The sequence below is a fragment of the Falco punctatus genome (genome assembly GCF_963210335.1).
Source record: "Falco punctatus genome assembly, chromosome: 1".
Lineage (NCBI taxonomy): Eukaryota > Metazoa > Chordata > Aves > Falconiformes > Falconidae > Falco > Falco punctatus.
In genome coordinates, this window is record NC_137580.1 from 99,452,407 (window position 1) to 99,479,626 (window position 27,220).

Genomic DNA, 27,220 nt, shown 5'->3' on the forward strand with positions numbered 1-27,220 from the left:
CTGTGATGGGCCCAGCTTTGATGAGCTGACTTCTGCCTGTTCTGCTCCCTGCAGGCTGGTCTCCCGTGCCAGAGCCTGGCCATGCTGCCTGCCTGTTATTTCTACCCCCAAAAACCTCTACCTTCATCCCCTGCCCCTCCTCATCTCCTGCCCAGCTGCGAGGCCCAGCAAGGTGCCAGCCCAGGGGGTTCGGGTGGGAGCTGCAAACCCACGGGGGTCTGGGTGGGAAGCACCAAGTGGGCTGTGCTGCCTCCATCTCTGCCTGGCACCATGCTGGTGTGGCTGCCCACACACTGGGGTAGGCAGCGGACCCTCCTGCAGCGAAGGGGAGCTCTGCAGCTGGCGGGAGTGGTAGCAAGGAGCCCAGTCCATCCAGCTTACCCTGAGATGCTACCTGGGGGCAAGGGGTGACGTCCAGCCTTTAGTGGGATTGGGGGGTTCCTGGCATGGGTCATGGCAAGTGTTTGAGGAACAACTGTTGTGAGCAAAGAGGCACTGGCTGCGGAGCTCCCCTTTGCTGCAGGGAGGCTGCGCATGGCTCCCCGGCAGTGCCCTGCTGGGCTGGGCTGCTGGGGGGCACTGGTTAGTGCTTCTCCGTAGAGCTGTGGGTCCTGGGTCACTGCCTCTCCAGCATCCAAAGCAAAATGGGAAAAGAAAGTGGCGTGTACTTCGTGTGTGCCAGGCTGTCCCCTGCTCCCCGGCACATCAAGCAGGGCTCCGCACTGGCGGGCGGCTTTCCTGAGCCACGCTCCACTTCCCCACAGTGAGGATGGTCCCTGCACTGGTGGCACAGAGGCCCCCGAGCCCCCGCCTTGCAGGTCCCACTGGGGGCTCGGGGAGCCGGGAGCTGCAGGACTGGCAGGGCTGGCAGTGCCAGCAGGACCCTGTGGCAAACCCTGCGCCTACCTCAGCTCCCAGCAATCAACTGCAGGCTCTTGCAATGGAGACATTTTTAATTTTTAACAACATCAGAACCGCAAAAAAACCCTGCACGTGTGTGGACAGTGCCAGGGGACGTGCTGCCGTGCCGCTGTGCCGGGGGGGACAGCATGTGCCCCCACACCGCCCTGGCCTCGCCGGGACCTGGCTCTGCCCCGGCTCCCACTGCTGCCTGTGCCCAGGGCTCTGCAGCACACCTATCGCAGTTTAAATAGAATAAATACAGTGAAGAAAACAGTAAAATCTTCAATAAAGAGGCAAAAGGAAAGACAACAGCAGGTCCAGGGGTCCAACCAAACTCCACGTGGTCTCTGGATTAGTTACTGAGGAAGTTCTATGAGAGCACATTAAGTTCGCAGCCGGAGACTCTCTTACCGATGTCCTTATATCGAAACTTCATATTCTCTTGTTTCCTGAAAAGAAGGAAAAGCCAGTTGAGGGCAGCAGCTGCATTTCAGGATAATCTTCCCATTCTCAGGCGGCAAGAGAAGCCCTGGGTGTCATTTTGCTCCCAGGGAAGCAGTGCCTTCCCTACCAGGACCCCGCAGCCCCCTTTGCCTCCTCCTGTCTGCTGGAGCCCAGCGGGCCCCTCGGGAGCAACCGATGGGGATGGAGCCTCCTGCCCCGTTACTCAGCACCAGGATGGCTGGACTCATCCTACTGCTGCACACCTGGCAAAACCCGCACTTCCTCAGCACGACGGTCCCCAGAGAGGAACGGGCACAGCAGGACTCACCCCTGTCTCATAAATCGGGTTGTCGAACTCTGTTTCTACTGTGATCTGGCTGTAGGGGTGGGAGTACATGAGGGGCAGGCGGAGGCTGGAGTAGTACCGACACCTGTGAGGGAGACGCAAGAGTCCCTGGGCTGCACAGCACAACCCCAGAACAAAGTACAACCACCCCCGTCCTTCCACATCCCCCCCATGCCAGCTCCCCACCAGCACTCCAGGGACCCCGGAGTGGGAGCTCAATGCCTGGCTCCCTGGGACCGTGCCCAGGGTGTGCGGCTGGCAAGGGCATGGTGATGCTGAGCCAGCCTTGGCCACGTCCCCAGGGGGCTCTGCCACCAGCCCCCCAGCCTGACTCTGCACCCCACCTTGTGAGATAGATGTACGCTCCTCCCAGCAGCAAGGAGATGATCAGCACCGGGATGAATATGGCTAAGGCCATATTTCCCCCCTCGAGCGATGTCTCTGCGGCAGCTTCTGCTACTAAAAGGACAAGATCTATTATGTTGGCATTTGCAAGCACCTTGTGATCCCCTCTCTGCCTCTGCTTCTCCCCACCCTCCCCTTGGGCTCCACACAGGCTCTGGCTGAGGGCCCTGCACAGGGCTCATCCAGCAAATGCAAGTCACTCACCTTCCAGAGCATGTTCAAAGCTGTCCTGATTCACTGGAAGAGAAATGGAGAGTTACTGCTATGTAACTGGGTTTGACTGGCTGGCAGGTGTTGGCTGCATGGGGAGCCCAGGCCCAGGCTTTCCCTGCCCCATTTGGTTCCAAGCCCTGCTGCAAACTTTCAGTTTTTAATAAGCTCTCAGTCTCCGTAAGCAGGTGCATGGGGCTGAGGGGGTTGAGCAAGCGAGACACCTGCAGGACGGCTCTGCCTGGGGTGGTGGTACCCTCCAGAGAGCCCTGCTGCCCAAGAGACAAGGTCTCCACTTATTCTCAAAGCAGTAATTAAGAACAATTAATCCCTGCAGCTTAGGCACAATGGAGGGTTCTCCAGCGTCCAGAAAGCGCACTAACCCCTCAGACCAGCACCTAGGGGGTTTCCTAGGGCTGAGCTCTTCCATCTCAGTGGGTGCCCAAGGACAGCATCCCTGCTGAGTCTGAGCAAGCCGCTATGGGAAGCAACAAAGAAAGCAAGCAAGTAGCAAGGCTTGCCCTGCACCACGGCACGGCACGGGGCCGGAGGGTTTGCTCCCCCTCCCCGGGGCAGCAGAGCTTGCTCAGCACAAGTCCAGAAAAGCACTCAGGTCTCAGATGACCTTAGCTCCCAGCTAGAGAACCGCTGGGGGTCTGCAGCCAGACGGAGGTCGCTCGGCTGTCCCAGGTTGGGGTCAGAGGAGTTGCCTGTCCCCGCACCTCCCCAGCCACCGCTGCTGTTACCTTTGCAGATGGGCAGGGGTCCGCTCCAGTGGGACGGCTGGCCCAGGATGCATTTGATGGTAACCTCCCCCATGAGTTCAAAGCCCTCATAGCACATGAAGGTCAAGGACTCTCCTGGCAAGTAAAGGCGCTTATAAAGTATTTGGTAGCCGTTTTCTGGCAATCCTGGATTATCACAGGCCAGTGACTCCTCAGCTGCAAGGGAACACATCTCAGAGTGAGCCCCAGGGCTGCCAAGGGAGAGAAGGAGCCTGGGTGGCAGCAGGGAAGCACCCAAGATCTCACCCCATCCCGCTTTCAGGTAGCTCAAAGCTCTGCTCCACCCCACGGGGCTGGGGAAGGTCCCAGCTGCAGGGCAGGGCTTCCCAGGACCCCCCAGGCAGAAGAGCCGAGCTGTGGGAAATGGCCTGAACTTACAGACACAGTGTGGGAGCCGCGAGGTCCAGATGGGTGTCCCCGTCTCGCGGCTGTAGCAGGTCAGCAATGAGCTGCCCTCCAGCACGAAGCCTGGGTTGCACGTGTACTGGATGGTGGTTCCCACCAGCAGCACCGGGTCGGAGATGAGGCGGGTTGAGTGCTCCACCTCCCCTGGGTCTGTGCAGTACATAACTGGGGAAAACAGGTTGTCTGAGAGGGGAGTCCTGGCATGGCAGCGGGGACCAGCAGCCGTACAAAGTGGTGTGTGATGTGATGTGATGTGACGTGATGTGATGTGATGGGGACAGCAGCGCGTTGCCCAGAGCACTTACTCTTTTCACAGAAGGGGGGGTCACTGCTCCAGCTGAGGTCCCACTGGCAGGTGAGGGTGTCGCTTCCCACGATGTCATAGCCCGGGTCGCACTGGTAGGTGATCTTGGCCCCTCTCACCAGCTCCGTGTGTGATGTGGTCTTCCAGCCATTCTGGATCTCGGGCAGGTCGGAGCAGGAGTCATTGCGGGACACCTCTGCAGCCAAGAGAGATGCTGGCTGTCACCCAACAAGTGGGACCCCACGGCACAGCCTTCCTTGGACCCACTGCGTGTGGACCCACAGCACTTCCCCAAGTGCCTGTCCCTCCCCGAGAGCCCTCCAGCCCCACGCACCACAAACGGCACAGCCACATCTGGCAGCCCAGTCCACGGGTGGCATCCCCTGGGCAGAGGCAAGGGGCACCACGTGGGTAACGGGCTCTTTAAAGCCTCCCCAGCCCTGACCCTACAAGTGGGCGAAGGGCTGTGCTGATGGAAAAAGAGCAGTGTCTGTGCTGGGGTCAGGACACAAAGAGCAGCCTGGGAACACCAAGCTCAGCTCTGGCTGCAGGAGCAGGAGAGGAATGGCGCAGATGCCATGGTCACGGCATGGCTGGTTTGCTCCGGTGAGGGGTTTCTGCCCTGCTTTCCCCAGCCCCGTGTCCACAGCTGAGCTCGGCCGCATGTGCTGCAGTGCACCGAGGAGGGGACCTGCAGCCTCGCAGGTGATCTGCATTGCAGATCTGGTTTGTCATAACCAGAGCTGTCAGCAGTGGGAAGAAAACACACTTGGAAGAAGTCTGCCAGGGGAAGACAGGTGCAGGGAGAGGCAGGCAGCAAGACTGCGGGCAGCCGTGGGGAAGAAGTGCCCTTCCCAGTCCTTGTCCCTTCCTTGGGCACCAGCCACCCCAGTCTGGCAGACATGGCTGCACCAAAGGACGATGCAAACAGACATCTCCAGATGTAGTCTAAGCCTCTCTGGAGCAAGGAGCTGTGATCTGGGAACATCCATCTCAGGAGCCCACCTGGGAACTGCCTTCAGTAACCTCCTTTAGGAGGAAACCTTGCTGCAGTGCCTCAGTACCATCAGCTTCTTGCCTGACAGAGAGTGCGAGTGGATCCTGCATCCCCAGTTCCAGCAATTTCTTTCCCTGTTCTTCTCTGCACGGGGGGGCCAAACTAGGGCCAACAGGGACCAAAAATGCCACTGTCTTCTTGCCAGCCTGGAAGAGGGGAGACACACAGGGACACCCCAGAGCTGTCTGACTCAGAGACCTGCAGTGAGGCTGGGGGGTTCTGCAGGAGCTCGGTGGGATGTGGAAAGAAGTGTTGGTGTCACAGCAATTCTTCCCGCTTCCAAGCCTGGCACCTGGACAACGTGGTCCAGCTGCATGTCACAGTTGCCACCTGCACTGCAGCGGCAGAGCAGGGGACACACCCAGCACCCTGCTTTTCCTACCTATGTAGTTCATGATGAATCCTTGCCCCTTCCCAAAGATGAGCCCAGCTGGGTCTGAGTGGAACTGGATGGTGAGATCGGGGCTGGAGGAATACAGCTTTTGGGGGCCGCTGCTGCCGACATACTGCCCCAGGATGTGAGCAGTGAGCTCATCCCCATCGTAAATGGTGAGGATGTCACTGTTGGTGAGGTTCAGGCTGGAAAGGAGAGCTTGGTTAGAGAGCAGCTTGGGCAGGGAGCCCAGGTAGGACACGATGGTGTTGGGCTGAAGGGGCAGCGAGGTGACTGCCTACTCCAGCACTGCAGTGCAGCGAACCTGCATTGTGGCCTGTCCTCACCCCTATCCCCCTCACAGAATCATTTAGGTTGGAAAAGAGCTTTGAGATCATCAAGTCCAACTGTTAACCCCGGACTGCCAAGTCTGCCACTAAACCATGTCCCTAAGCACCACATCTACATGGTTTTTAAATATATATTTATAAATATATTTATAAATACCAGGGATGGTGATTCCTTTTCCATCCCCATCACTGTCCCAGTCCCATCCGCATCTGCATCCCCATCCCTGTGCCATGCCCATCCCATCCCACCCCTGTCCCATCCCCAGGCAGGCTGGTCAAGCGCTGTGCTGTGGCCCGGCCCCAGCAGGCCAGCAGCGCTGCTTTGCCGGCAGCCCCCCCCCCCGCCAGACCTCACCCCGGCCCCCTCCCCGTGCCGAGTGCGGCGGCTGCTCGGGCGGGGGCGGCCCAAAGCGCCGTGACGGACCGGTACCCGCCACACCGGACCCTGCCCACGGCGTGCAAAGTGCCGTCCCCCCGCGGCGCCCCCGCCTTGCTCAGCTCTGCCCCCGCGCCGGGCGCTCCCCGCTCCCCGCCCGGGCCCGGCCAGCAGGGAGCGGTGCCGGACCGCGGATGGCGCGCGGCGGCGCGGGCGGGGCGGGGCGGGGCGGGGCACTCGGGGCGGGGCGGGCGGCGGGATGCCGGGCAGGGGGGGCAGGGGGCGCAGGGGGGGCAGGCAGCCAACCCTGCTGCAGAGCCAGAGCCAGCACCCGCAGCAGCCCCCTCCGCGCCCTTTGCAGCAGGGATGCGGCTGCCCCTCGGGCAGGAGGGGACCAGGGGCTCTCTCCTCGCTCCCAGGCGAAGGGCAGGTGATGGATGCACATCCCGGAGCAAACCTTGCCCCGCCGCCCCCCGCCCCGGCAGCCAGCCCTGCTGCCAGGCTGTTTTGCCTGCCACTGCAGTCCCTGCAGCCCCACCACGGGCTGCCTGTTCAGTGCTGGTGTTGTGGGTGAAATGATCACATCACCCCCAAAGGTGGGCACAGACTTCGCCTTCCCCTTGCTCATCCTGCTCCATCCTGGGTGCTGGTGAGGCTCAGCGGTGCTGGGGAGCACAGCCAGCACCCAGCGCTCTGCTACCTGTCAGCATAGGAGGGGCTGGGGCAGAGACACCACGTCCTCCCCTTCCCCTGGGGAAGAGGGGCAGGGGGAGAGCACTGAGATGCTGCTGACCACACAGATGATGCTGGCTCCATCAGCTTTCAGGCTGAAGTAACTTTCCCAGCGAAGCCTGGGCTCCTGCACACAGGCAGGATCCAGCCGGCCATGCATGCATGATACCTGTAAGCCCAGGCCACGCTCGGTCACTGCAGGACCCCTGCCCTTCATGTTGGCTGACTAATTCAGCCTTGTTTGGAGATGCCTGAGCTGATCCCCAAATGTTTTATTAAGAATGTTCTTGGAAGGCGCCCAGCTAATCCCCATGGCAAGCTGACATTTGTAGTAAATCTCTGCTTTCTGTCAAACATGATTTCCTCAGTGACATTTATGTCTGATGACTTCAAATCGCTTGGCCTCCAGTTCTGCTCAGCCCAAGCACCCACAAAGCTGGGAGAGGTGCACTGGGAGCTCTGACTTGTGATTTTACAGGAAGCTTTAAAATCTTGATGACTCTAAGCCCCTACTTGAAACGTGCCCTCTTGAAAATCAAAAATAGCATCAAAGGAGATTCCCTTTGCATCAGCAGCATTATTATGCCAAGGGCTCCCAGCCCGGCATTGAATCCTATATCCCTCTGACCCCCGGCATGTGCAGTGAGTGTTGCCGTGCCTGCCCATGCCTGGACAGCACAGCCAGGGCTTGCTGGTAGCTCTGCTCTGCTCCCTGCAGCTTTCCGAGCAACGTCACCGAAAGGCGCATTACCAGGCTGGTAGTCAGGAGGGGAACTGATGCATTTTGTGAAGACATGTTGGTCCCACAAGAGAAAGAAGGCAGGACACAGGAGAGAGGGCTGGGCAGAGCCTCCCTCTGCCCCTCACCCTCCCTTATTGCCTCTATCACATTCAAGCCAAAGACCGAGCTGAGGTTTCCAACTCATGGATGTCCCAGACTTTCCTAGCCCCGTACAAACCAGTTCGTGATGGCACTGTGTGTCACTCTGAGCTGCACGTGACCGCATGCTGCTGTGGCACCAACTGCCTCTGGCTTCGCTCTGGAGGAGTTCAGAAGCCATCTCAGGAACAATTAACTACTGCAATGGATGGTTTAACAGAGCTTTAAACTCAGGGAGCAGCACTGGGTACTGCCCTGGACCTCCCTCTGGGTGCCAAGTGCATCACAGGAGGTTAGGAAAGCTCCGAGGGGGAGAACAGGGAAACAGTGCGGGTCCTTGGGGCGAGGGGAGCGGAGATACTGCTCCAAAGCAGGCTGAGCACTGGCAGGGCAGAGATAGGCACCAGGGTCCTGAGCTACTCACAGCTGGATGTCCAGGAAGAGCCGCTTCTCCTCGCCAACGTGGATCCTCCAGATGCAGTCCTCCCCCTCCGCATAGGGCTCCGGCCAGTTTGGGGACAGGATCACCCCGGCCACGGCAGTCAGCTCCCCGCCACACATGGCTGTGGGAGCAAGAGGCAGGCAGGGCTCAGCCGTCGTTGGCACACACTACCCAACATTGCCCCACGCTGCAGGGACTGACCTCGGCACAGCGGCTCCGTGTCATTCCAGTATGGGTCCCGCATGTTGACGCACTCGATGACAGCGGGGCCCTGCTCCAGGGAGTGCCCAGGGTCACACGTGAACTCCACGGTGGTGCCCAGGTTGTAGGTGGGGTCGGAGGTGGTGAAGTTCCCATTCTGGATGTAGGGCTCGTAGCAGTGGCCACGCTCGAAGGCTGGAAGAGAGCCCCCCGTTAGCCATAGGGGCATGGAGCTGGCTGGGGGACGCGCTGCCTTCCCCCGCTCCTCACACACTCACCTCTGGGGGTTTGTTAGATGAGCCCTGCGCTCTGCTGCTGGCCCCAGCTAGAAACCCATCCCTCCAACCCTGCCGTGCACGGATGGCCTCTTCCACAGCGTATTTTACAGGCAATTAGGATTAACAACAGTTTATCTGTCCTGAGCCATGAAGGCTTAACCAAACCCCACTTCCATTGTGTATCACCAACAGTAACACTCACTGTGTTGCCAGTTGCTGTATTTGCTGAGCAATCCACCCTGGGATTACTGCGTTACTGAGCTTGCTCAGAGGTGTGGGGCTCCTGCTGGACTAATACAGCAGCACAGGGACAGTGGCACAGCAGAGCACCATGTTTGCCCATGCCAGGGGCAGCCAAGACCCTTCCTACAGCTGTATCCCTGTTAATTGCCCAAACATCCTGAGGCACGGGATCACTGGCTGAGGCCAGCCTGCTGCTTTCAGGGGTACCAAAATGAGAGCACATCACCTTCAAAGCGTATGTTGAAAGACGTGGCAGCCGCGGGCTCCTCCGCGAGGAAGTCAATCCTGATGGAGGAGCCGTCACTGATCACCCCTTCGAAGGGCACACTGTCGGCACGCAGGGAGTCATAGAGGACGGCAGACTGGTTCGTGTCCCCGCTGTACACCACCATCCTGCACGGGAGGACACAGTACATTACATGGGAGAAGTGTCCCCACACACCCCCAGAGCATGACACAGCCCCCCTCCTCACCAGCACCCGCTCTCCAGTGCTCCCAGAATATGGCATTTTAAAGAAATTGTGCAAACAAAAATTCACCAGCCAGATAAGTCTCTTTTACTGTGTCATAAACAGGGGCTTTATTCTTTGACTTTACTACAAGCCATAAACCTGCTTTACTGCCTGTTACCAGACTGAATGTTAATGCTGCTTAAACACAAGCATCAGCACCATAAGCGTGGGCTTTGCTTTACGGATGCTGATAGCATGGGTTTTGCAGTTTCTTGTGCCATAATGCTGAGCTGTGCTGGGCATTGGGTATTTGGGGGGAGGAAAGGAGGGGTGTGACACAGCACACTGCATCTTTCCAACTGCTAGTGAGATCAGAAGACCTGCAAGATCCCCTGGCACAAAGTGCAGGGCCTTGGGAAGCACAGGCTGGTGCTCTGTGCCTGCCTCTTGCAGCTCTTTTTGCTCCCAGACCTGTGGTGCCTCTTGAGTGCCTCAACATCTGAACCAGCACCCTTCTCTGCCACCATTGTCACCATCCTCTGGCTGGCAGTCTCCTCCATGCTCCACCCAAGCTTGGGTCGGTGCTGCCTCCCGCAACACCTGCAGCTCGGCCACGGGGGAGCAGGACATGCAAGGTGGGAGAGCTGCGACCAGCTGGGAGCTTCCAAGCTTTGGTATATTTAGCACCCAGCAAAGCACCCTGCTCCCCACGTTGGGCAGAGCAAAGCCCTTTGCCAGTCCCCGGGGTGCAGGGAAAGGGCTCACTGCAGACCTCACTGCTGGCCGGCAGCACCTGGGCCAGCACCAGGGCTCTTGGAGCCTCACCTGTCCTTCTCAGTCAGCAGGAGCTTCTCGAAGTGCAGGTGCAGCTTCTGGCCCGGGGGAGCCCCGATGGCCCACACACAGTACATGCTGCTCGATTGGTTCCCGGTATAGCTGGGGGAGAGGACGCGGCCGATGGTGGCATTGTGGACCGTCCCGCCACAGGGCGCTGTCAAAACAGAGCACAGTCCTGCTGTGGCGGGCAAGGAGGCAGGGCAAGGCAGAGGGTACAGGCAGGCATTGCACCCAGGGCTTCGAACCCCTCTGCTGATGCCTGCCCAGCTCTTCTCAGCAGATTTTAATGCATGAAGCTCTTGCCTGGCTTGGCTTTGCTCCGTTTTATGCAATCACATATATACTCACACATACGCATAAAATCTACTATTTCCTTTCCCTTACCTGCCTAATTAGAACACAGATTCTGCTGCCACTGACATGAAAACCTGCAGTACCTCAGGCTGCACTGTGTGCAGGAGCTGGGCATTGCTTTTGCTGTCTCCCAGGACTGCATTCAACTCATGGTACAAAGAAACTCTTAATTTTTTTCTTTGGGTACCCCAGTTTTTCCTAGCACTGAGGCTAGCTAATGAGGAGCGTACCTGAGCAGATTGGCTCTGGGCTGCTCCAATGCGGCCTCGATGCGTTGATGCACGTGAGCACCCTAGGACCCTGCAGCTCATAGCCCAGGTGACAGTGAAAATGAGCAATTCCACCCGAGTGCAAATCCATCACAGTGACGTCTCCAAAGTCAGGTCTCCGTGGAAAGTTGCAGCTCAGCATAAACACTGGAACAAGCACACACATTGGAATTTAGGGCTTGTCTGCTCAGAGCCATCCCGCAGTCAGCGGGGGGAGCACTGAGGACATACGTGCTGGATGTGCCCATGCTGCCAGGGACAGACCTCACTGCCAGGTGCCAGTTGCAGAGCACCGACAAGCCACCATGCTGCTGCTACTCCACCTGTTACTGCTTTTGCCCAGACCCAGTTTCTATTTTAAAAATCATTTGCTTGAACTCATTTATTTTTTATAGCTCTTCAAGGAAAAAAATAGACTTGCAGTCTGAGCCTGTGCAGGAGAGCTGCTGCAAGGGGACAGAAAGGGGGCAAGGCGGGTGTGAGGAGCACAGCCAGTGATGGGGTCTGGGACATCGGTGCACATTGAACACATTGAACCCTCTGCTCTGGGCACAACACAGGGTGCTGCTCGAGCCGGCCCTGCCGGCAGTCTGAGCATGGGCACGCAGTGAAACAGGAGCCCAGCTGGTCTGTGGGGACAGAGCCCAGCATCCTTCCACCCCTGCAGTCTGGTGGGGCTGAGCCCCACGGCACTGACACCCCATCCCATCCCCACTCGTGCACCCACGTTGAGGAGTCACCTACCCTGGTAGTGGAGCTGGAAGGTCCCTACCACCTCATCCTGGAAGGTGCGGAAGTAGACAGAGATGGTATTGGTGGGGCTGCGGATCACCTGGCCCTCCACCAGCAGGGTCTGGTTGGCCAGGACCACAAGGGCATCGCCGTCCACCCCACGGATGGAGAGCACCTCTCCGTCTGACAGGTTCACGCTCTTCACCTGGGTGGGAGCAAAGACCCATGAGCCGGGGTGAAGGTGGGGGACCCAGCAGGGTGCTAAGTGGGTGGTCGTATCCCAGCCCTGGAACACACACAGTATTTACAGCCACAGAGCATCACACCTCCACAGCCTTCCCTTTGCACTGCTCTGAGCGCTAGGGGCTCAGTTGCAGACAGGAGCTGCTTGTTCAGCAGAGATGGAGCAGTGTGTGCCCTGCATGAGGCCGAGGGACCCCATGACCACTGACTGACCCCTTCTCTCTCCCCTGGGACAGCGGGTGCAGGCAGCTAGAGCTGCTCACTTGAGATGCGTTTTGAAGCTGGATGCTCCTGTGATGCACAAGTTGACCCACATCTGCTTCCCTGCTGAAACTGGGGATTTGGGCAGGAGGGTAGAAGTGGTAGAGGGTTAGACAGGAGAAAGATGGAGGGGTGCCATCAGTCACTGGTGAGGGTAGCAGTGGGGCCCCAGCTCCACCCGCATCAGCTCTGGGAGCAGACCTGCATCTCGGGGCACCACAGCACGGAGCGTGGCCATGGCCTGGGCTCATTGGTCCCAGCCGGGGCTGGGCTGCCCGGCAAGCTCTGCAACCAGACTAGGTACTTTTGTAGGGCTCAGTGCTCACCATCCACCCTGTGCACCAGGGATGCTCCCCAGGTTCCCTCATCCACACCAGGGAATGGATGGGGAGTCACACGGCAAATGCATATAATGAGCAGTCTCAAAAAGCTTTAATTATTATTTAGAAATAGCTGAAAAGTAACCTCACATTTGCATTTCATGTCCATTTAGCTTAATAAATGAGCTCATATTTCAGCAGAAAGATGCTCATCAGATCATTTGTTTCCTTAAGTGTGAGGACCAGGGCTCTATATTTAGCACGCACCACAGCCTTAGCCCGTAATTGCAAGCGCTCCCGATGATGTTGTGACTAGAAGGATTTGTTGCTGTTATCACAACCGTGCCTGTGGGGATGCACCCAGCTCCAAGGGCCACCCGAGCTGCATGCAAAGCCACCCACAGGACTTGGCATCCTCTGACCTTCTGCTGGAAGGAGGGAGATTTCCTCAGGAGAAACAACCCCAAGCCTGTAGAGTACCTCCCTGCCTGCCCCAAAGGTCCATGAGCCCTGAGCGGTGCCTGGAAAAGCTCGGTCCTTGCTGCGGGGCTGGGCCAAGTAGCCCCCACTGGGTTAGAGTATGCCTGGGTTCACCCCAGCGCACACTCTTAACCCAGGAGGAGCTGATTTTGCCTTATTTTGCAGCAGTGTTCTGGGTTGCTGTGGAGTCTCTGGTCCTCACTGCAGGGAAAAGCAGCCCTCAGCTGTCGCAGGTGCTGCGCAGCGTGTTGGAAACACGGGCCAAGTGCATGCCCTGGACCCCAACCTGCCCCAGGTAATTTCTTCTTCTCCAGGTTTTGTCCTGAAAATGTGCCTCCCCAGCATGGTGTGCACACATTGTGTCTGGTGGGATGGCTCAGATCTAATTAATAAATGAAAGGATGTTATTGGGGATGAATTATTTTGGAGCGTGGGACCCAGGGATGCTAAGTGGGCTATGTACAATGCTAGTGACTTCCCCCCCAACTCCTGCTGGGGCAGAGTTTTGCTTCCTAAGCTGGGTTTGAACAACTGAAAAGACTTTTACAGGGTATTTCTAACATATTTTGTTCTGAAATCGCTTCAAGAAAAACCTGTTCTCCAGCTAGCTTCCTCCAGTGATAACTAGCATCAAGCACGCTCTTTACCACCGAATCACTTCCAGAAAGCGGAATGTTCAGGTGCCTCTGAGCACCTGATCGCAGCTGGGCTGCTCTGCTCACTCGCCCCAGTTCTGCTGCTGGGAAGGGGTTTCAGGGGAGCAGCTCAAACAAGCAGAGCTACACAGAAGAGAGGGAGCTGATGAACGCTGCAGCATTTCCCTGGCCCTTCACAGGGTGCTGTGGGGTGGGGACACTGCTCTGGTCTGCAGTCAGCCTCCCTCTCCTGTAAACCCAGGCTTGGAGGAGCCTGGAGCAGGGGTGTCATTGCAAAGGACCCGCCGTTCCCGTGCCCGGTAGGCAGGCAGGCATCCTCAGACCCCGTCTGCTCTGGAGTAACCGGCAGGTACAGACGGATGCAGTGGCCTCGTGCCAGGGACTGTCAGCCGCTGTGAGAGGGACCATATGTGTGAGCTCCTGCCAGGGGCTGGGGAGGACAAGTTCTTACTTTAATCAAAGACTGCACCGATGTCAGCTCCTAAAGAGTCTGTTGGGAAGACAGGAGGGATCCTTGCTTCAGACTGCCAGCCTTGCTCACCCACTAGAAAATCTCTTTAGGGAAATTCTATTTCCTGCCAAGAAGATTCAAGAATTTTAAAAATAAGTATAATTTAACTAAGCATTCAGAGAGCCAACTGCTCTGCAGCTCCCAGGGCTGCGATGGCGTGACCCAGCTGGTGCGGGGGCAAGCAGGCTTTCTCCAGGATGCTGCGAGGGGCTGCCAGCAGCGAGCCAAACAGGGACCCCGAGCTCTCACATGGCCCTGGGAAGCCCCCAGCACCAGGCAGGTTTGCTGGCAGCCTTCCCTGAGACTATGCCTGATATCCAGGCTCTGAGCCTGCTCCTCACCAGGGACAGATTTTCCCTACAGCAAGCGAGGGTCTCACTCCAAAGGGTGCAAGGGAAGGAAGCGGAGGGTCCTCACGGCCCCCTGAACGGCTCCCAGCACCTGCAGGAGCAGCCCCAGGGCTCTGGACTCCTGGTCTCAGTTTCAGTGTAGGGCTGCAATGCTGCATTGGGAGGTGACCCCCATGCAGCACCTTCCTTCCCAGGGGCAGCTCTTTTCTCCTGCACATGCCTTTAGCAAGACGCAAGGGGCAGCACTTTACCATCAGTTGTTCTGCCCTTCCCAAGCTGCATTCTGAATCCTGGGGGAGACCTTCCAGGACATCCTCACATCCAGCGCCAGGCAGGACCTGCTGAGACTACACACCACTTGTGACAGGGGAGTGCACCAGCCCAGGCTCCATGCAGAGCCTGGTCAGCCCAGCTCCCCAGGCCACGCAGCACCTGCACAGCTCTGCTCTCCAGCCCAGCCTGGCTTCTCCCACACCAGCAGCAGGTCTGGCCTCCAGAGCTCCCAGTTCAGACCCAGCAAAGCCACATGAAAAAAGGAGTCCCCCATGAGTCACTTCTGCATCACACCATCGTGGCAGGAGAGCTCAGCCCCACTCCTCCTCACAGCAAGGCCTCCCCTGCCCATCTCCCTTACAGGAGCTGTGAATTAAATCCAAATCACTTAAATGTTAACCAATTATCCACATCACAGTGAGGCAGCTGAGGAAGTTGCACTGCGTTACTCCAGCACTTGCCCAATGTAATTAGCCTCGGAGCCACTGAAGCTTGCAGCTCTTGTACATGTGAAGTAATTAAAAAGCAATGGAAAAGAGTTCATCAGCACCAGGCAAAACAAGGGGGAGCAGCAGGAGGTAATGGCCATCTCACACGGCTCCGGCATGGGCATTGCCCTCAGTCAGGCTGACACATCAGGGGCAAACAGTGGTACACACCATCCACCACCTGCTCGTGCTGGCTAGTGTACTCCTTACTCTGCTTGCTGGACCTGTGAGCCATCCCTGCAGTCACCAGTCCTCCCTGCCACCTCCAGTCCCAGCCCTTCTGGTAGGAAATAATGCAGAATTAGGACTGCCACCTTCCAACATGACTGTGCTAATTACTCCCCAAAGTGCAAGCAGAAGAGCAGCACAGAATGGAGCCATTGGTTTTGGTTTCCAGGTGGGGAAACTGAGGCACAGCGCCTGTGCACTGCCTTGGGTCCTGGCACCTGGGAGGGCAGGCAAAGGTTAAAGGTAGCCCAAACCCCATGGTTTGGCCCATTAATGGCCTTTCCGCTGTGCTGTGCCCCATTTCCTCAGCCCTGGGGCAAGGGGCTGGTATGCTGCTGGGGGCTGGTTGCATGTGGGGCTGGCTGCCAGCCCGCTGTTCCCCCACAGCCAGTGCCAGCTCAGGTGGGGATGCCTCCAGGTTCAGCTCTCTCGGCTGCCAACCTCCCATGCTGGTCTTGCAGGCTTGTCAGGAGCAGCTGGGCACGAGTCCTTACAGCAAAGCCTGTTTGTGATGGTGGGGAAAAGTCCCAACCGTGGGACCAGAGCTTTCTGCACCAGCCCCACTGGTCAGGGATGATGTCCAGGGTGGACCTGTTGTCTTAAAATCAGGTTTGCATGCAAACACAGACAATGTTTCTGCACTACACTGCCTCTTCCATCAGCATGTATTGTGTGCGACATCCTTTGCATGAACTAAAGAGGGGATAAATCTGTTTGTCTTGCTTGCCATGAATGCTATTTCTAGCTTCTTTGGGACATAAATCATGTCACTGCTGCCGCCTAAGTGGTTAAAAAGCCTTCTGTAGAGCTCACTGCCTGCACCGCAGGTCAGGCACTCGCTGATGCTGTCATGCTGGAGCACATCAGTCCTTGTCCATCCATGGGCACCTGCGGAGGGACCCTGCAGCAGCTGGAGCAGCAGGGCAGGGACTGGCAGCCCCCTTCCCTCCTTGATAATCTCTGCTGAGCTGCTGCCAGCCCTGGGGCAGGGCATGGGCAGGCACTTGCTGGGCTCAACCGAAGGCAGCAGCTCCGGGTTGCTCAGCACCACTGCCTGCAGCCCCATGGCCCACCCTCCTCCAGCTCTCCCCAGTGTCCATGAGCCGGGGGGCTCAGCCCTGCCCAGCTGCCCACAGGCATCTCGGGCACCCCAGGAGCTGTTGCCAGACTGGCTGCTCAGTCCAAGCTCAGCCAGCTCCAGCTGAGACCATGCTCAGCCAACGCAGACCTGTTGTTGTGGTTTAATTTGTCTGCAATGCTCAGAAGCATCAGCAAAGTGAAATCCAAAGCTTGGGGGGTGGAGAGGCTAATTTTACGCTCCATTAAAATCTTGGTTTACAATGGAGCGAGGTCAGGAGAGGTGTCACCTGATGGATTATGGACGGAGGTGAATTTGCAGCAGAGCAGCCTATGTTTAGCACCCTGCGAATTTGGGAAGACCAGCTCCCAGGGCAACCTCCCCAGTGGGGCTTGCTTCCACGGAGGCACTTGTGCCATGGTGGTCAGCCTCTTGTGTGCGCCCACCAGAGGGATGGCAGGAACAAGCTCACTGGAACTACTACTCCTTTTAATGCACATTCTTAATTAGACAGAAAATTTAATGGTTTTTAATTGAATGCAAATGGTGACATGGGAAAAATGCAAGAACAAGAAAGGACTGTGCACCAGAGCCTGGAGACCATGGACTGATGGTGTTTGAAACATGTCAAGGCCCCTACCCAGCACGCTCCCAGCTTTGTAGGCTGTGGGATGCAGCGTTTCAGGGAGAATGGATGGAGCACATCTGCCTGGGCCAGACCCCCATGCTCTGATGGGTTTGCACAGCACCAGCACGGCGGCAGCCCTGGCACGGGGTGTGCTGCACCAGCACCAGCCGTGCCCACTGCTTTGTGCTCCCATGTGTGCCAGCTCACAGCATTCACAGACGCCTTCCTACAGAAATTCAACCCTGGCCTGGTACTGCAGCATGCATACTTGCTGCTGCTGGGGTTTGCTGCAAAATGCCTCCTTGTCGGTGTGGCTTTTACCCTTCAGTTGGCAGGGATGTGGCCCTGCTTTGGTGTAGGGGCTGTTTGTCAGAAGCCATCCAAAGCAAGTGCTGGCTGGAGAGGGGGCTTGGGCTGCCCACCCAGAGCTCCCCACCCCTCGGGGCTGCCTGCACACCTCCAGTAGGCTGGGGGGTGAGGGCAGGGGGCCAGTGGCTATACTGCAGACAGCTGCTGTGGCTTAGCCCCTTGCCATGAAGGCTTTTTTGCAAACAGCATGCCAGTGCCTTGTTGTTAAATTAATTGCATGGCGTTTTAATGCTTTGATCGTTGCTGATGTTCAGGATGCACCAGTTCCCATACACAGTTTATTTATTACATGGCCTAAGAAAAATATACTTTTTTTCCCCAGGAAGGGTTTTTTTAAGCAAGTGCAGGTGCCTGGGGCAGCCATAACCAAAGCTGTGTGTGCTTTGCATCATTTGCTGCTGTGGAGCAGGGGGGTTGGGCCATGGCGATCCCCTCACCGACGTGCTTCTTACCTGGAGCTCAACGCCGTAGCCCGTGTAGACGGTGACATTGTAGGTGCACTCCAGGTAGCTGTGCAGGGGCAGCGGGGGGTAGTCTGTGGAGTCGATGTAGCCCTCAGGGTCATGGAAGCTCATGCTGCAGAGAACTGGGGGGAAACAGTGCATCAGCAATTGCCCGGGGGAAACGGCTCACCCAGCAGCCCCCTCCCATGCCCAGGTGCTCCCGTTGCCCTAAAACCCAGCACCTGGGTCCTGGCTCCAGCGGCCACCACTGCTGAAGTACAGATTTTAGGCAGCCCCATGAACCCTGGTGGTGCCACCGGCACCGCAGACAGCTGCTCCCCATCAGTTGCCGTTACATGCCCACGCTCCCCGGCCCCGTGCGGGCAGCATGGCTTACCTGGTGTGGGCTCCGTGGTTATGACAGTGGTGGTGATGATGGTGGATGTGGTGGTTTCTTGGCTTTCTTCTGACGCAGAGCCGTGCACCTCTCTCTCTCCACTGTTTGTCCAGTTAACAGTGGTGCCGTCAGGAGCCATTGTCGGAGCCTCACCGGCATCCCCCATGTTGTTGGGTAAGGGCTGCAGAACCGCTGGTGGCAGCGTGGATGGGGAGATCTGCAGTGCGGGGGGGCTTGTGGTGGCCTGGCCCCCCCAGGGCAGCTCAGGGGGGCTCTGCTCCACATCCCCTGCCCCGGCCGCTGCCTCTGCTGGCACATGCAGCTCTTGCGTGGCTGTGGGGAGCCTGGAGCCCAGCAGGCTGGCTGGAGAGGCAGCCCTGGGGGACCCTGGCAGGGTGGGCTTGGGTCTTGGGTGCTTCCTTGCCATATTTACTTGCTTTAGAGTAGGTGTTTTTTTCTTAACAGGGAAAGTTTGTTTTGCATCAGTGTCAGGGGCAGCGGTGGGTGTTGGCGGGATGTGGCTCTGCAGCAGCAGTGTTGCCTCCTCCGCTGCCGGCTCGGTGCCTTCTTTCGCAGCTGGCAGCAGGTTGAGGGAGGTGGCGTGCCCAAGCTCTCCGGCTCTGCCAGCCAAACCTGTGGTGTACCTGAGCTCCTCAGCTCCGCCGACCATCTTGTCCATCAGCTCATCCACAGCAAGAGGGTCTGGGCTGGTGGGGACCAGCGCTGTCCCTGATCTGCCGTCTGCAAAAAAACGGGGAAAAGTGGGACTTGGGCAATTCTGGGCATGAAATTGTAACTGTGGCAGTGGCACGAAAGCAGGCCCCTGAGGAGCTGTGGCTGATTGAATGCCTGCTGCTCTCCCAAACGGGCTCATTATAGGAAAGCAATCATAAGTCTGCACCAATTCCCTGAAAGTTTGGTTTTTGCTGAAACTCGGTGGCCTTATCTCACCATTTCAGAGCTGCTATTTGGTCTCTTTATCTAGAGGTCACTTTTTCAGAGAGGTTCACCCGCCCCTGCCGAGTTTGTTGCTCTGGCTCGGTCTCTGTGAAAAGCCTTTATTTTTGCAATTGTCATCAGCAAATATGGTTATTGCAAAGTGCCTGATTAGGCCACGGCTCTTTCCCATTGTCTTCCCCACGCTGCTGCCTGGCGGGGAACCGACGCCGATTAACCGGCTTCCTCTGGCATCCTGCACCAAAACACCACCTGCTTCTGTAAAGTCTCTCCTTAGGCAGCCACTAACCTTTTGTGTTGGGCAAAGCGATGGGCAGGGAGGAAAGAGTAATCAAAGCTGCACCGCCACCGCTTTGGCCAGGGAGTTTAATTGCATGAGGTACAGATTTATTCACCACCAATGGGTCTGATTGGGCTGTGGTCCATGGTGTAAAATAAGCTGTAAGCAGTGCCGTGGCTCTGTGAAATGCTGCAGAGAGGCAGAGTGTCAACATTTTCCATGGAAACAGCAGTTGCCAGGGAAGGTGTTTAATGCACAGTACTTAAAGACTGTAATTCCAGCCCCCTCGGCTCCCCTGGGAGGGTTTGGAGTCCCTGAAACATGGGGTCTCTGCAAGTCCCCAGCCCTGCTGCTGGCCCAGGGCTGCCTGGGCATGTGCTCCCATTCGCGACTGCAAATGAAGGCATCGATCTGCTTGGAAAAGCAGTTCAAGCTGCTGCGATGTTCCCACAGGGGCAGCCGGGACATGTGCCTGCCACAGTGCCAGGTCTCTGTGGGATGGAGGACCAGAGCAGCAGCCAGGGTTTCTGTTCCAAGCAGATTCCAGCAAAGTGGGATAAACCTCTGGCTCAACCTGGGCAATTCATTGCAAGTAGTGTTAGAGATACTTGAAACAAAAGCACAGTGCCGGTGTTAAATTTGACTTGAATTTTGCATTTCAAATTCTACTAATTAAGGTATGACCAGAATGAAAAGGAAGAAAGGAATTTTTGGATATGAAACCTGAAACACAGGGACACTGCTGACTGATTGCTTTGGAGGAGTACAGTTCCCCCGGACTCCAACTGCTGTTTACATCACCCTGTGATTTTAATGCCTTTCAACTTCTGCTTCTGATGCCTTAGCATTAGTTTTGTGGCTGCACAGCCATCGAGTGCCATGCTGGGCAGGCCTCAGTGCAGCCTGGTGCAACAGTGTATTTACAAGGGCTCTGCTGGTACGGGATGCTTTAGCTCCTCAGCCCTAAGCACAGAAGTGTAATCTCATTGCAGCTAACTATGTGAGTGCTGGGGCAGAGCTGAGCAGAGAATGGGGAAGCAGGTGAGGATCAGTGAGCTGGCTTGGCTTTGCTCTGCAGCGTTGCCTGGGCTGGGGGAGCTGGTGCTCCTCCTGCCCTGTGTGGGCACATGCAGTCAGCCACCCTCCCCCCTACCCTGCCCAAGTATTTTGCACAGAGGACTCCCGACAGGGAAGAAAGTTGTAGAGGACCTTAAACCTGCCTCGGCGGTGACACCGCAGAGCACGGCTGCTTGTTATGCTGCTCATGATCCCCAGCTGCGCTGCAGCTCCCCCAGCGTGTTTGTGCCATCCAGCTGTGGCCTCTCATTACACATTTAAGTGCTGATCCTACAAACACTCGGGTACCCGCTCTGCTTTCTGCAGAGGTGTGCACTTGCTCAGAACTGACTTGCATGCATAACGCTCAGCCCCTGCATTGTTTGAATGTGCTGGATCAGGGGCTTTACAGGACTTGGGCTCATACGCTGTAAGGTGAAAGCACCTGCCCAGATGGACCAGGGACTCGGGCAGTGTCACTTCCACATGTACCAGCGCGAAAAGGGACCGACAGTGGCAATGGAGTGGCAGAGTCTGGCTTTGCGTGTCCCAGTGATCCCTGCCAGCTCCCTTTATAACCAAGCAGTTATTCTTGCTGTAGCTTGTGCAAGGATAAGCACTGGTCGCTGCTCCAAATGGTTGCTTTGCAGAAAAAGCAGCCCAGTGTCACCCTTGGGGAACACGCTGAGGGACAGGGGACATCCTAGCTGCTAATGGGGCAGCTGCTGCCTGCAGGGCAGGAGGGACAGGCACATGCAGCCTGCGCAGAGGGAAACAAGCAGCCTGCTGAAAGTTGACTTTGCTCCATCTTCTAGAAAATTGAAGCAGTTTCTGGCAAGAATTGAAGGTAAAGGAGCACAACAGGGAAAGGCAAAAGCTGGGAGAGTTAGCCTGAAGGATGAAGCTTCCCGTATCTGCTTGTCCAAGGCTGGAGCTGTACTTTTGTCCAGGTCTGTGCAGTGGGTGTACTGCAGGAGCGTGGGAGCCTTCCCCTCGGCCACGGGTGGGCTTGCCTCTCCTCTCGCCGGGCTGTTCCAGGGCAGTGTCAGAGCTGCTCCTGCTCCTTGGTCCCAGAGAGCCCTTGCACATGCTGCTGTTACCCCGGCTGGTCCTTAGCCCCAGCTCCCTGGGACAGCCGGTGCTGTGCCCATGCCCGCCCCAAGCCAGCAGTGGGTCAGCCAGCCCCAGCTACCGAGGGCTACCAGGCCTCTCCTGTTCGGTTTCCCCTGACTTAAAAAATTCTTTAATTAGCAGTGGTTCAGCAAATTCATTAGCTGATTCCCTTAGCACATTAAGAGACATTTCACACATGTCATCCACAACCACGGGATTTGTGTCAGCTCTGAATAATCCCCCCTGGCTTCCCCCAAGGAGGGTGGGTGCCTCGTCGTCCCCACCCACACTGCTGGTGGGGCAGCCCAGAAACACCCACACCCTCTGCTTGTTTTTGAATGTCTCTGTTTCCCTCTCCATCCTGGTCCTGGTCTGAGACTGGCCTCCATGGGCATCCTGCCACAGGGTGATGGAGGGAATCGGTCCCCAAGGCAGTGCTAGTGTCAGCTCCTTCTGTGACAAGTTTTCCACGGTTCTCATGTGCTTTAGGCTTCGTCTCCCACCCCAAGCCTGGGATGGATGGATGGCAGCTGCTCTCCCAGTGCCGCTGGTTTGGCCAAGGCTCAGCTCATTGGTTTTAGTGCTCTGCAGCAAAATGGTTTCTCCATTGCGGGAGAAGATGGGGCTGTCAGGCAAGGAGGAGGCAGCACGGCCCTGGGAGGTGAGGGTGCTCACTGACCGGTGGGATGTGGTGGGACATGGTGGGACACTGGGCCCACAGTGGGACAGTCAGGGTGTTCCTGCAGGAACCTGAGACCTTAAAGCTGGTGTGTTACCAGAAACAGCAAACCAGCATCCTCAGGTTATTTGTCACATGAACTCTAATTCTTAACGGATGTTGCTGTTAAACCATATTTTATGCTTTCAGAAAGTTGACTAATTTCTTATTAGATCCTTTGCCAGTATGCATTTAAACGATTCTGTCCTTAACAAAGCATGAAATAAAACACTCTGTATAGTGAGTCTGTAATGAGATACTTAACATGCTTTAGTTTGTAAAGGGCAAATGTGTACTTCAGGGAAGCAAAGAATGCAGCCAGGCTGGAGCAGGGAGATGGAAGCACAGGGGGCCCCTGGCATCAGTGATTAATAAGGGCATATTTCACATTACCAGAAAGAGAATTGATTAACAATCTTAATTCCAGATTGCATTGCCACCCCCAAACCAGAGCTGTGCTCCAGCATGTCCCCGTGGTGTGGGCTGCCAGCTCTGCCTGCTGCCTCCCTGGTGCTGCCAGACCCTGGTCCCAGCCCATGTGCCTCGGTGCTGCCCCATGACCCCCCCGCCCTGGAACAGCCGCACGCCCCCTACTCGGCTGGCTTTCCTCCGCTCACTCGTGCCTGGTGCCTATCGCGGGAAGGGAACCCCCAGCTCTGCCCTCCCAGCGGGGCACACGGAGTGGGTGTTGCTGCCCGCAGAGGTGAGCTCCCTTGCCCATGGCCTCTCCAGGGTGAGTAAGGCTTTAGGAAAAGCAAACAGCAGGAGAGGCAGAACTGAACATCCTCATCCTTAAGGAAGGGTTGCAGTAGGTTTCCATATTTGATATTAGGATAAGGGTGGACTTTGGTAAGATACGTTCCATGCTGATCTGAATGCAAACAGCCATCCTCCCACCTCCAGGGACTACAGGGTAAGCATGGGCAGAGATGAGGTTTGAAATTCCCCAAGCACCTTTCGCGCATTTCTATCCAGGAGCCAGCGCAGGACCATGGGGGTCTGTGGCTCACACTCATCTCTGGAAGCTCTGCAGCCCTTCTCCACTCCCAGGAGCACAGCAGTGCAGCCCACCCACCTAAATCCACTGGAGTGCTAAATAAGCCATTGGGGATTTGTGATCGATTCTGTAGATTTAATCTGAGTTGCTTTAGCAAAACTATTATTGTAATGGCAGGCAGGAAATGTCAGCACAGGTCGGTTGCTTGGGGAGCCTTCCTAGCCGGGCTCTCACCCTCTGCTGCCCACTGCCAGCACAAGCTGAGGCTGCTTAACGTCACCCAGTGCTGCAGGGTGCCCAAGCTCCCTGCCACCACCCCGGGCCCTGGCAGGCTGGGCTGGGGGTCAGGGCAGGCAGAGCAGGACCTGTCCTGGCGGCCAAAATCCAACCAGTTCTGCACAAGCAATCAGTCTAGAGACACTGAGCTGGTGGAAATGATTGCGTTTGACCTTGCTCTAATCTGGTAAACCAGCTCCAGAGGAAGTAAATGCTATCAAGATGTACAAGGGGTTTATCTTGTATCTTGATCAGGAGCATTCCTCAAGCAGTTTGAGACTGAAAAGGCTTCTCTAAATCCACAAAAGCCTCTGCAGGTGGCCCTGCAGCCCCTGCTTCCCCCCGGGCATGCCAGGGCACCCGGGGCACTGTGCTCTGCACAGCGGTGTTGGCACGGGTGGCTGCTCCTGCAAGATGGGACAGAAACGTCCAGGACAGTTTGGAGCACAAGTGACCTTAATGCAAAACGACAGCTCATCTTCAGGTCTATTCTGGGATCTGCCTAGATACCGGCGTGTAAACACCGAGGAAGGAAGCTCAGCTCTGGGGAGGACATCTCCAACCAGCTTTCACTCCCCCACAGTTTATACTTAGCCGCCGTCGGAAGCACTGGCTCCTCTGCAGGGCAGGCGTGCGGAGCGCACCGTGCTGCGCATGGGAGGGCTGACAGCAGGGGTGCAGCCCCAGTCCCCTGGGCTGGGCTGATGGCATGGGGCTCTTGAAGGGTGGCAGGGCAGGCAGGGCAGAGAGGGGCAGGGGCTGCCACAGCTGCTCCTCTTGCCCAGACCCAGCATTGACCTGGGTGCTTGCAGGGCACAAGCCACCTGCCCACCTCAGCAGCACTGTCAGCTGCTCACAGAGGGCCCCTGGCACAAAAAGCATCCTTAAATGTACATAGATGACTACAAATGCCTCTTTGAAACTTGCCATCAGTGTGAAAAAAATCAACGACCTCAAAGACCAACATACCTGTGCTCTGTGCTCTGTTACACACGCAATCCTTCTGCCCATATAAAGAACAACTAATTCTTAGGACAATATTTTTCAGGTGCAAACAGCCTTTTATTTTTTTGCCATGTAGGATAGTTTTCCCTTGCTTTTTTGAAGAATCTTGGTTTCCCACTACTCAGAAATAGATCTACTTACTGCTTGTGATCTGTGAGCATGCAGCAACAGATTCTGGGCTGTAGCTTGGAATTTGCTGTGATGGCCCAGGCACATTAACGGAGTGCAACATAATGTACTGAGCAAAAGAGTGAATGAGATTGCAAGGCCAGGCGAATGAAAGAACACTAATTAAATGTGAGCTCAAGCTCTCCCCTTTGCCACAATTTCATCCACTATCAGCTCTTGTTCTCCATAAAAGTGAAAGAGGTTTTTCAGTTGTCCCTCTCAAAAAGCAGCTTGGCTGTGTGTTGCGCAGGGCAAGGGACACAGCGCTTTCAGGTGGCCGCAGTGCCAGCATTCCCATGTCCCCACAGAGGGGAGCCCGGCTGCACTCCTGGACATGAGGCACCCCCAGACTCTGCCTTTAACACAGCACCAGCATAGCAGGAGATGATACTTCCAGCTACTGGACTCTGAATTTGCAAACAAAACCTGCACTGAAACCCACGGCACTGAAACCCACAGTGCTGTCAGACCTTCCTTGCCGGCAGCAGCTGCAGCTGCACCACTGCCTGTGCTGTTACCGTGCCAGAGCCGCCCCCCCCCCCCCCATCAAGGGACTTTCAATTCAGGGCACAGCAAAGAGCTTGTTCCAGCCCTGAAAGCCTTTGCAGAGGAGCAGGGGATGGGAAGCGCAGCACTCAAAGCACTAGAAGAAGCTGGCAGCAAAGCACGTTTCCTACACTGCCACGGTCCCTGCCCATGGTCGAGGCCCTGGGATGGCCCCAAGGGATCCCCAGTTCCCCTGGAATGGACAGGCTGGCGTGGGGCTGTGCTGGGTCTGCAGGACAGGTGCCAGCATGGTGCCGCACTGGGGTTCGGGTGGGATCTTGGCTGCAGGATACCTGCAGCCTGAAGGGATGCTCAGCACAGGGCAGGAGCCACTGCCCATTAGCTGACCTCCTGGGGACAGTGCCTGCAGCAGCAGCCACCTCCTCAGAAACAACCCCATCAACTGTGATTTCTGCAACATCAGAGATCATCATCCCCAGCCCCAGTGCTTCATCCTCATGACAGAGGGTCCCCAGGACTCCCACAGCCCCAGGTGGGGAGATGGGACTGTGTCCCGTGGCCAGTGATGACAGACATGCACGTGCTTCTGCAGAGGTGCCATGGCTGGAGAGAGCTAGGCAAATCTGATTGCTGCTGGTATCTCAGCCAGAAGAGCTTAGAGGAATTAGGGAACTGCACATGCTTGATAAAAGGATGCTGAAATAATCACATAGCACTCATTTTGCTGCTGTGCTCCTGAAAGAGCTAAACCATGAGTAGCTGTATCGCTGGGTTCCCATTACTAATGCCGATGCTATCACTGCCTCGCTGTGAGCACACATTCCCAGGCTGCCGGAGGATGGCGGCTTGATTGCTCAAGTTCAGTAGTTACCGTCCTGAAGGTTTTAGCGATCTGATTATACCAGAAACCCTGAGAAGCTTATACGGATGCTATTAATGGCGGCATTCAGCCCCTGTGCTCTGTCTGTGTGACGGGTTTAGGCGGATTGACGGTGTGCCGGGACTGGCTAATCCTGCCCGGAGCTGCTTCTGCTGTGGGCACCTCACCCGAGCCTTCCCTGAGAGCTGTGACGGATCCTGGAACCCCAGCACTCCAGCCTCTGCACACCCCTGGCCCCATGCCAGCTCTAGGGATGCCCTGCTTTTGGGAACAAGCCCTCATTAAGGGTCTGCTGGAGCAGCTGGCCCCACTCTGCAATAAAGCCAGCCCAGGTAGATAGGCTTGGTTTGTACATAGGGTTTTCCAGGGTCAGGGCTGCAGGCTCAGCCTCTGCAGGGAGCTGCGAGGATTTCTCTGAGTTGGGGATGCTGCTGCAGAGATCTGCCATACTATGCCATGCCACTCTGGGGTGAGCTGCTTTTGGCACAGCACCGCTTGCCCTGGCTGGGAACTGCCAGTGGGATGTGATGCCTGCCTGGGAGCAGGGAGGCATTGTGGTGCCTGGCTCCAGGGATGACCATGGAGACCACGAGCCCTTGTGTGTCTGCAAGGTCAGGCAGGTGAGGGGGGGGCTGGCCAGACCGTGGAGGGAGCTCTCTGAGGGGTGGATGCCCGGGAATGGCACACAGCACTGCCCTGGTATGGAGAACCCACATTCAGGGATGCTCTGTGCCAGCAGAGCTACTTCTCCAAACCAGCTGGGGACATGCAATAAGCTTTCCTTTAAAATGATGCTGCCTTGATTTATTTTCAGAGTAGAGTTCAATTTTTTATTGTGTTCCCTGCCTTGAATGAGGTCCTCTGAAGGTTGAGATGGATGGCACGGCGGGGACCGAGGCAGCCGAGGAGAGGGGACTGAGCAGAGCGGTGAACCCCAGCAGATGGTTCATCTCTGCCTTGTCATAGGCTCCATTGGCAGGTGAAACGGGGCAATCAATAGTTATAATGAGCATAACTGCCTCCGCACGCTGGCTGGCACCTCTCGTGCGACGTGAAGGATGTGCTCTGGAGCAGAGGCTCTCTGTTCCTGGGCTCGGGTGAGCAAAATGCTGAGGCTGGGCAGGTCTGCCAGAGCCATGCCCTCCCTCGGCACAGAACTG

At 56.8% G+C, this 27,220-nt stretch overlaps 1 protein-coding gene across 7 annotated transcripts in view; it reads right to left on the minus strand.

Annotated features, from left to right (window-relative positions):
* Positions 1-1,230: 1,230 nt before the first annotated feature.
* SEZ6L (seizure related 6 homolog like) overlaps positions 1,231-27,220 on the minus strand; it is a 67,149-nt gene continuing 41,159 nt past the window's right edge. The window contains exons 2-17 of one of the 7 annotated variants that reach the window (XM_080380651.1): positions 18,104-18,844; positions 17,716-17,849; positions 11,391-11,583; positions 10,608-10,793; positions 10,012-10,177; positions 8,961-9,127; positions 8,214-8,408; positions 7,995-8,133; positions 5,242-5,438; positions 3,804-3,998; positions 3,472-3,663; positions 3,055-3,249; positions 2,303-2,335; positions 2,038-2,149; positions 1,676-1,778; positions 1,231-1,352 (exon numbers count right to left, since the gene is read on the minus strand). In XM_080380651.1, the coding sequence (XP_080236777.1) occupies positions 1,323-1,352; positions 1,676-1,778; positions 2,038-2,149; positions 2,303-2,335; positions 3,055-3,249; positions 3,472-3,663; positions 3,804-3,998; positions 5,242-5,438; positions 7,995-8,133; positions 8,214-8,408; positions 8,961-9,127; positions 10,012-10,177; positions 10,608-10,793; positions 11,391-11,583; positions 17,716-17,849; positions 18,104-18,844 (2,978 nt within the window). In that variant the 3' untranslated portion in view covers positions 1,231-1,322. Of the gene's footprint in view, positions 1,353-1,621; positions 2,153-2,302; positions 2,336-3,054; positions 3,664-3,803; positions 3,999-5,241; positions 5,439-7,994; positions 8,134-8,213; positions 8,409-8,960; positions 9,128-10,011; positions 10,178-10,607; positions 10,794-11,390; positions 11,584-17,715; positions 17,850-18,103; positions 18,845-27,220 lie in introns of those variants that run through there. The other 6 variants (XM_080380650.1, XM_080380649.1, XM_080380648.1 and 3 more) reach the window with 6 other exon arrangements.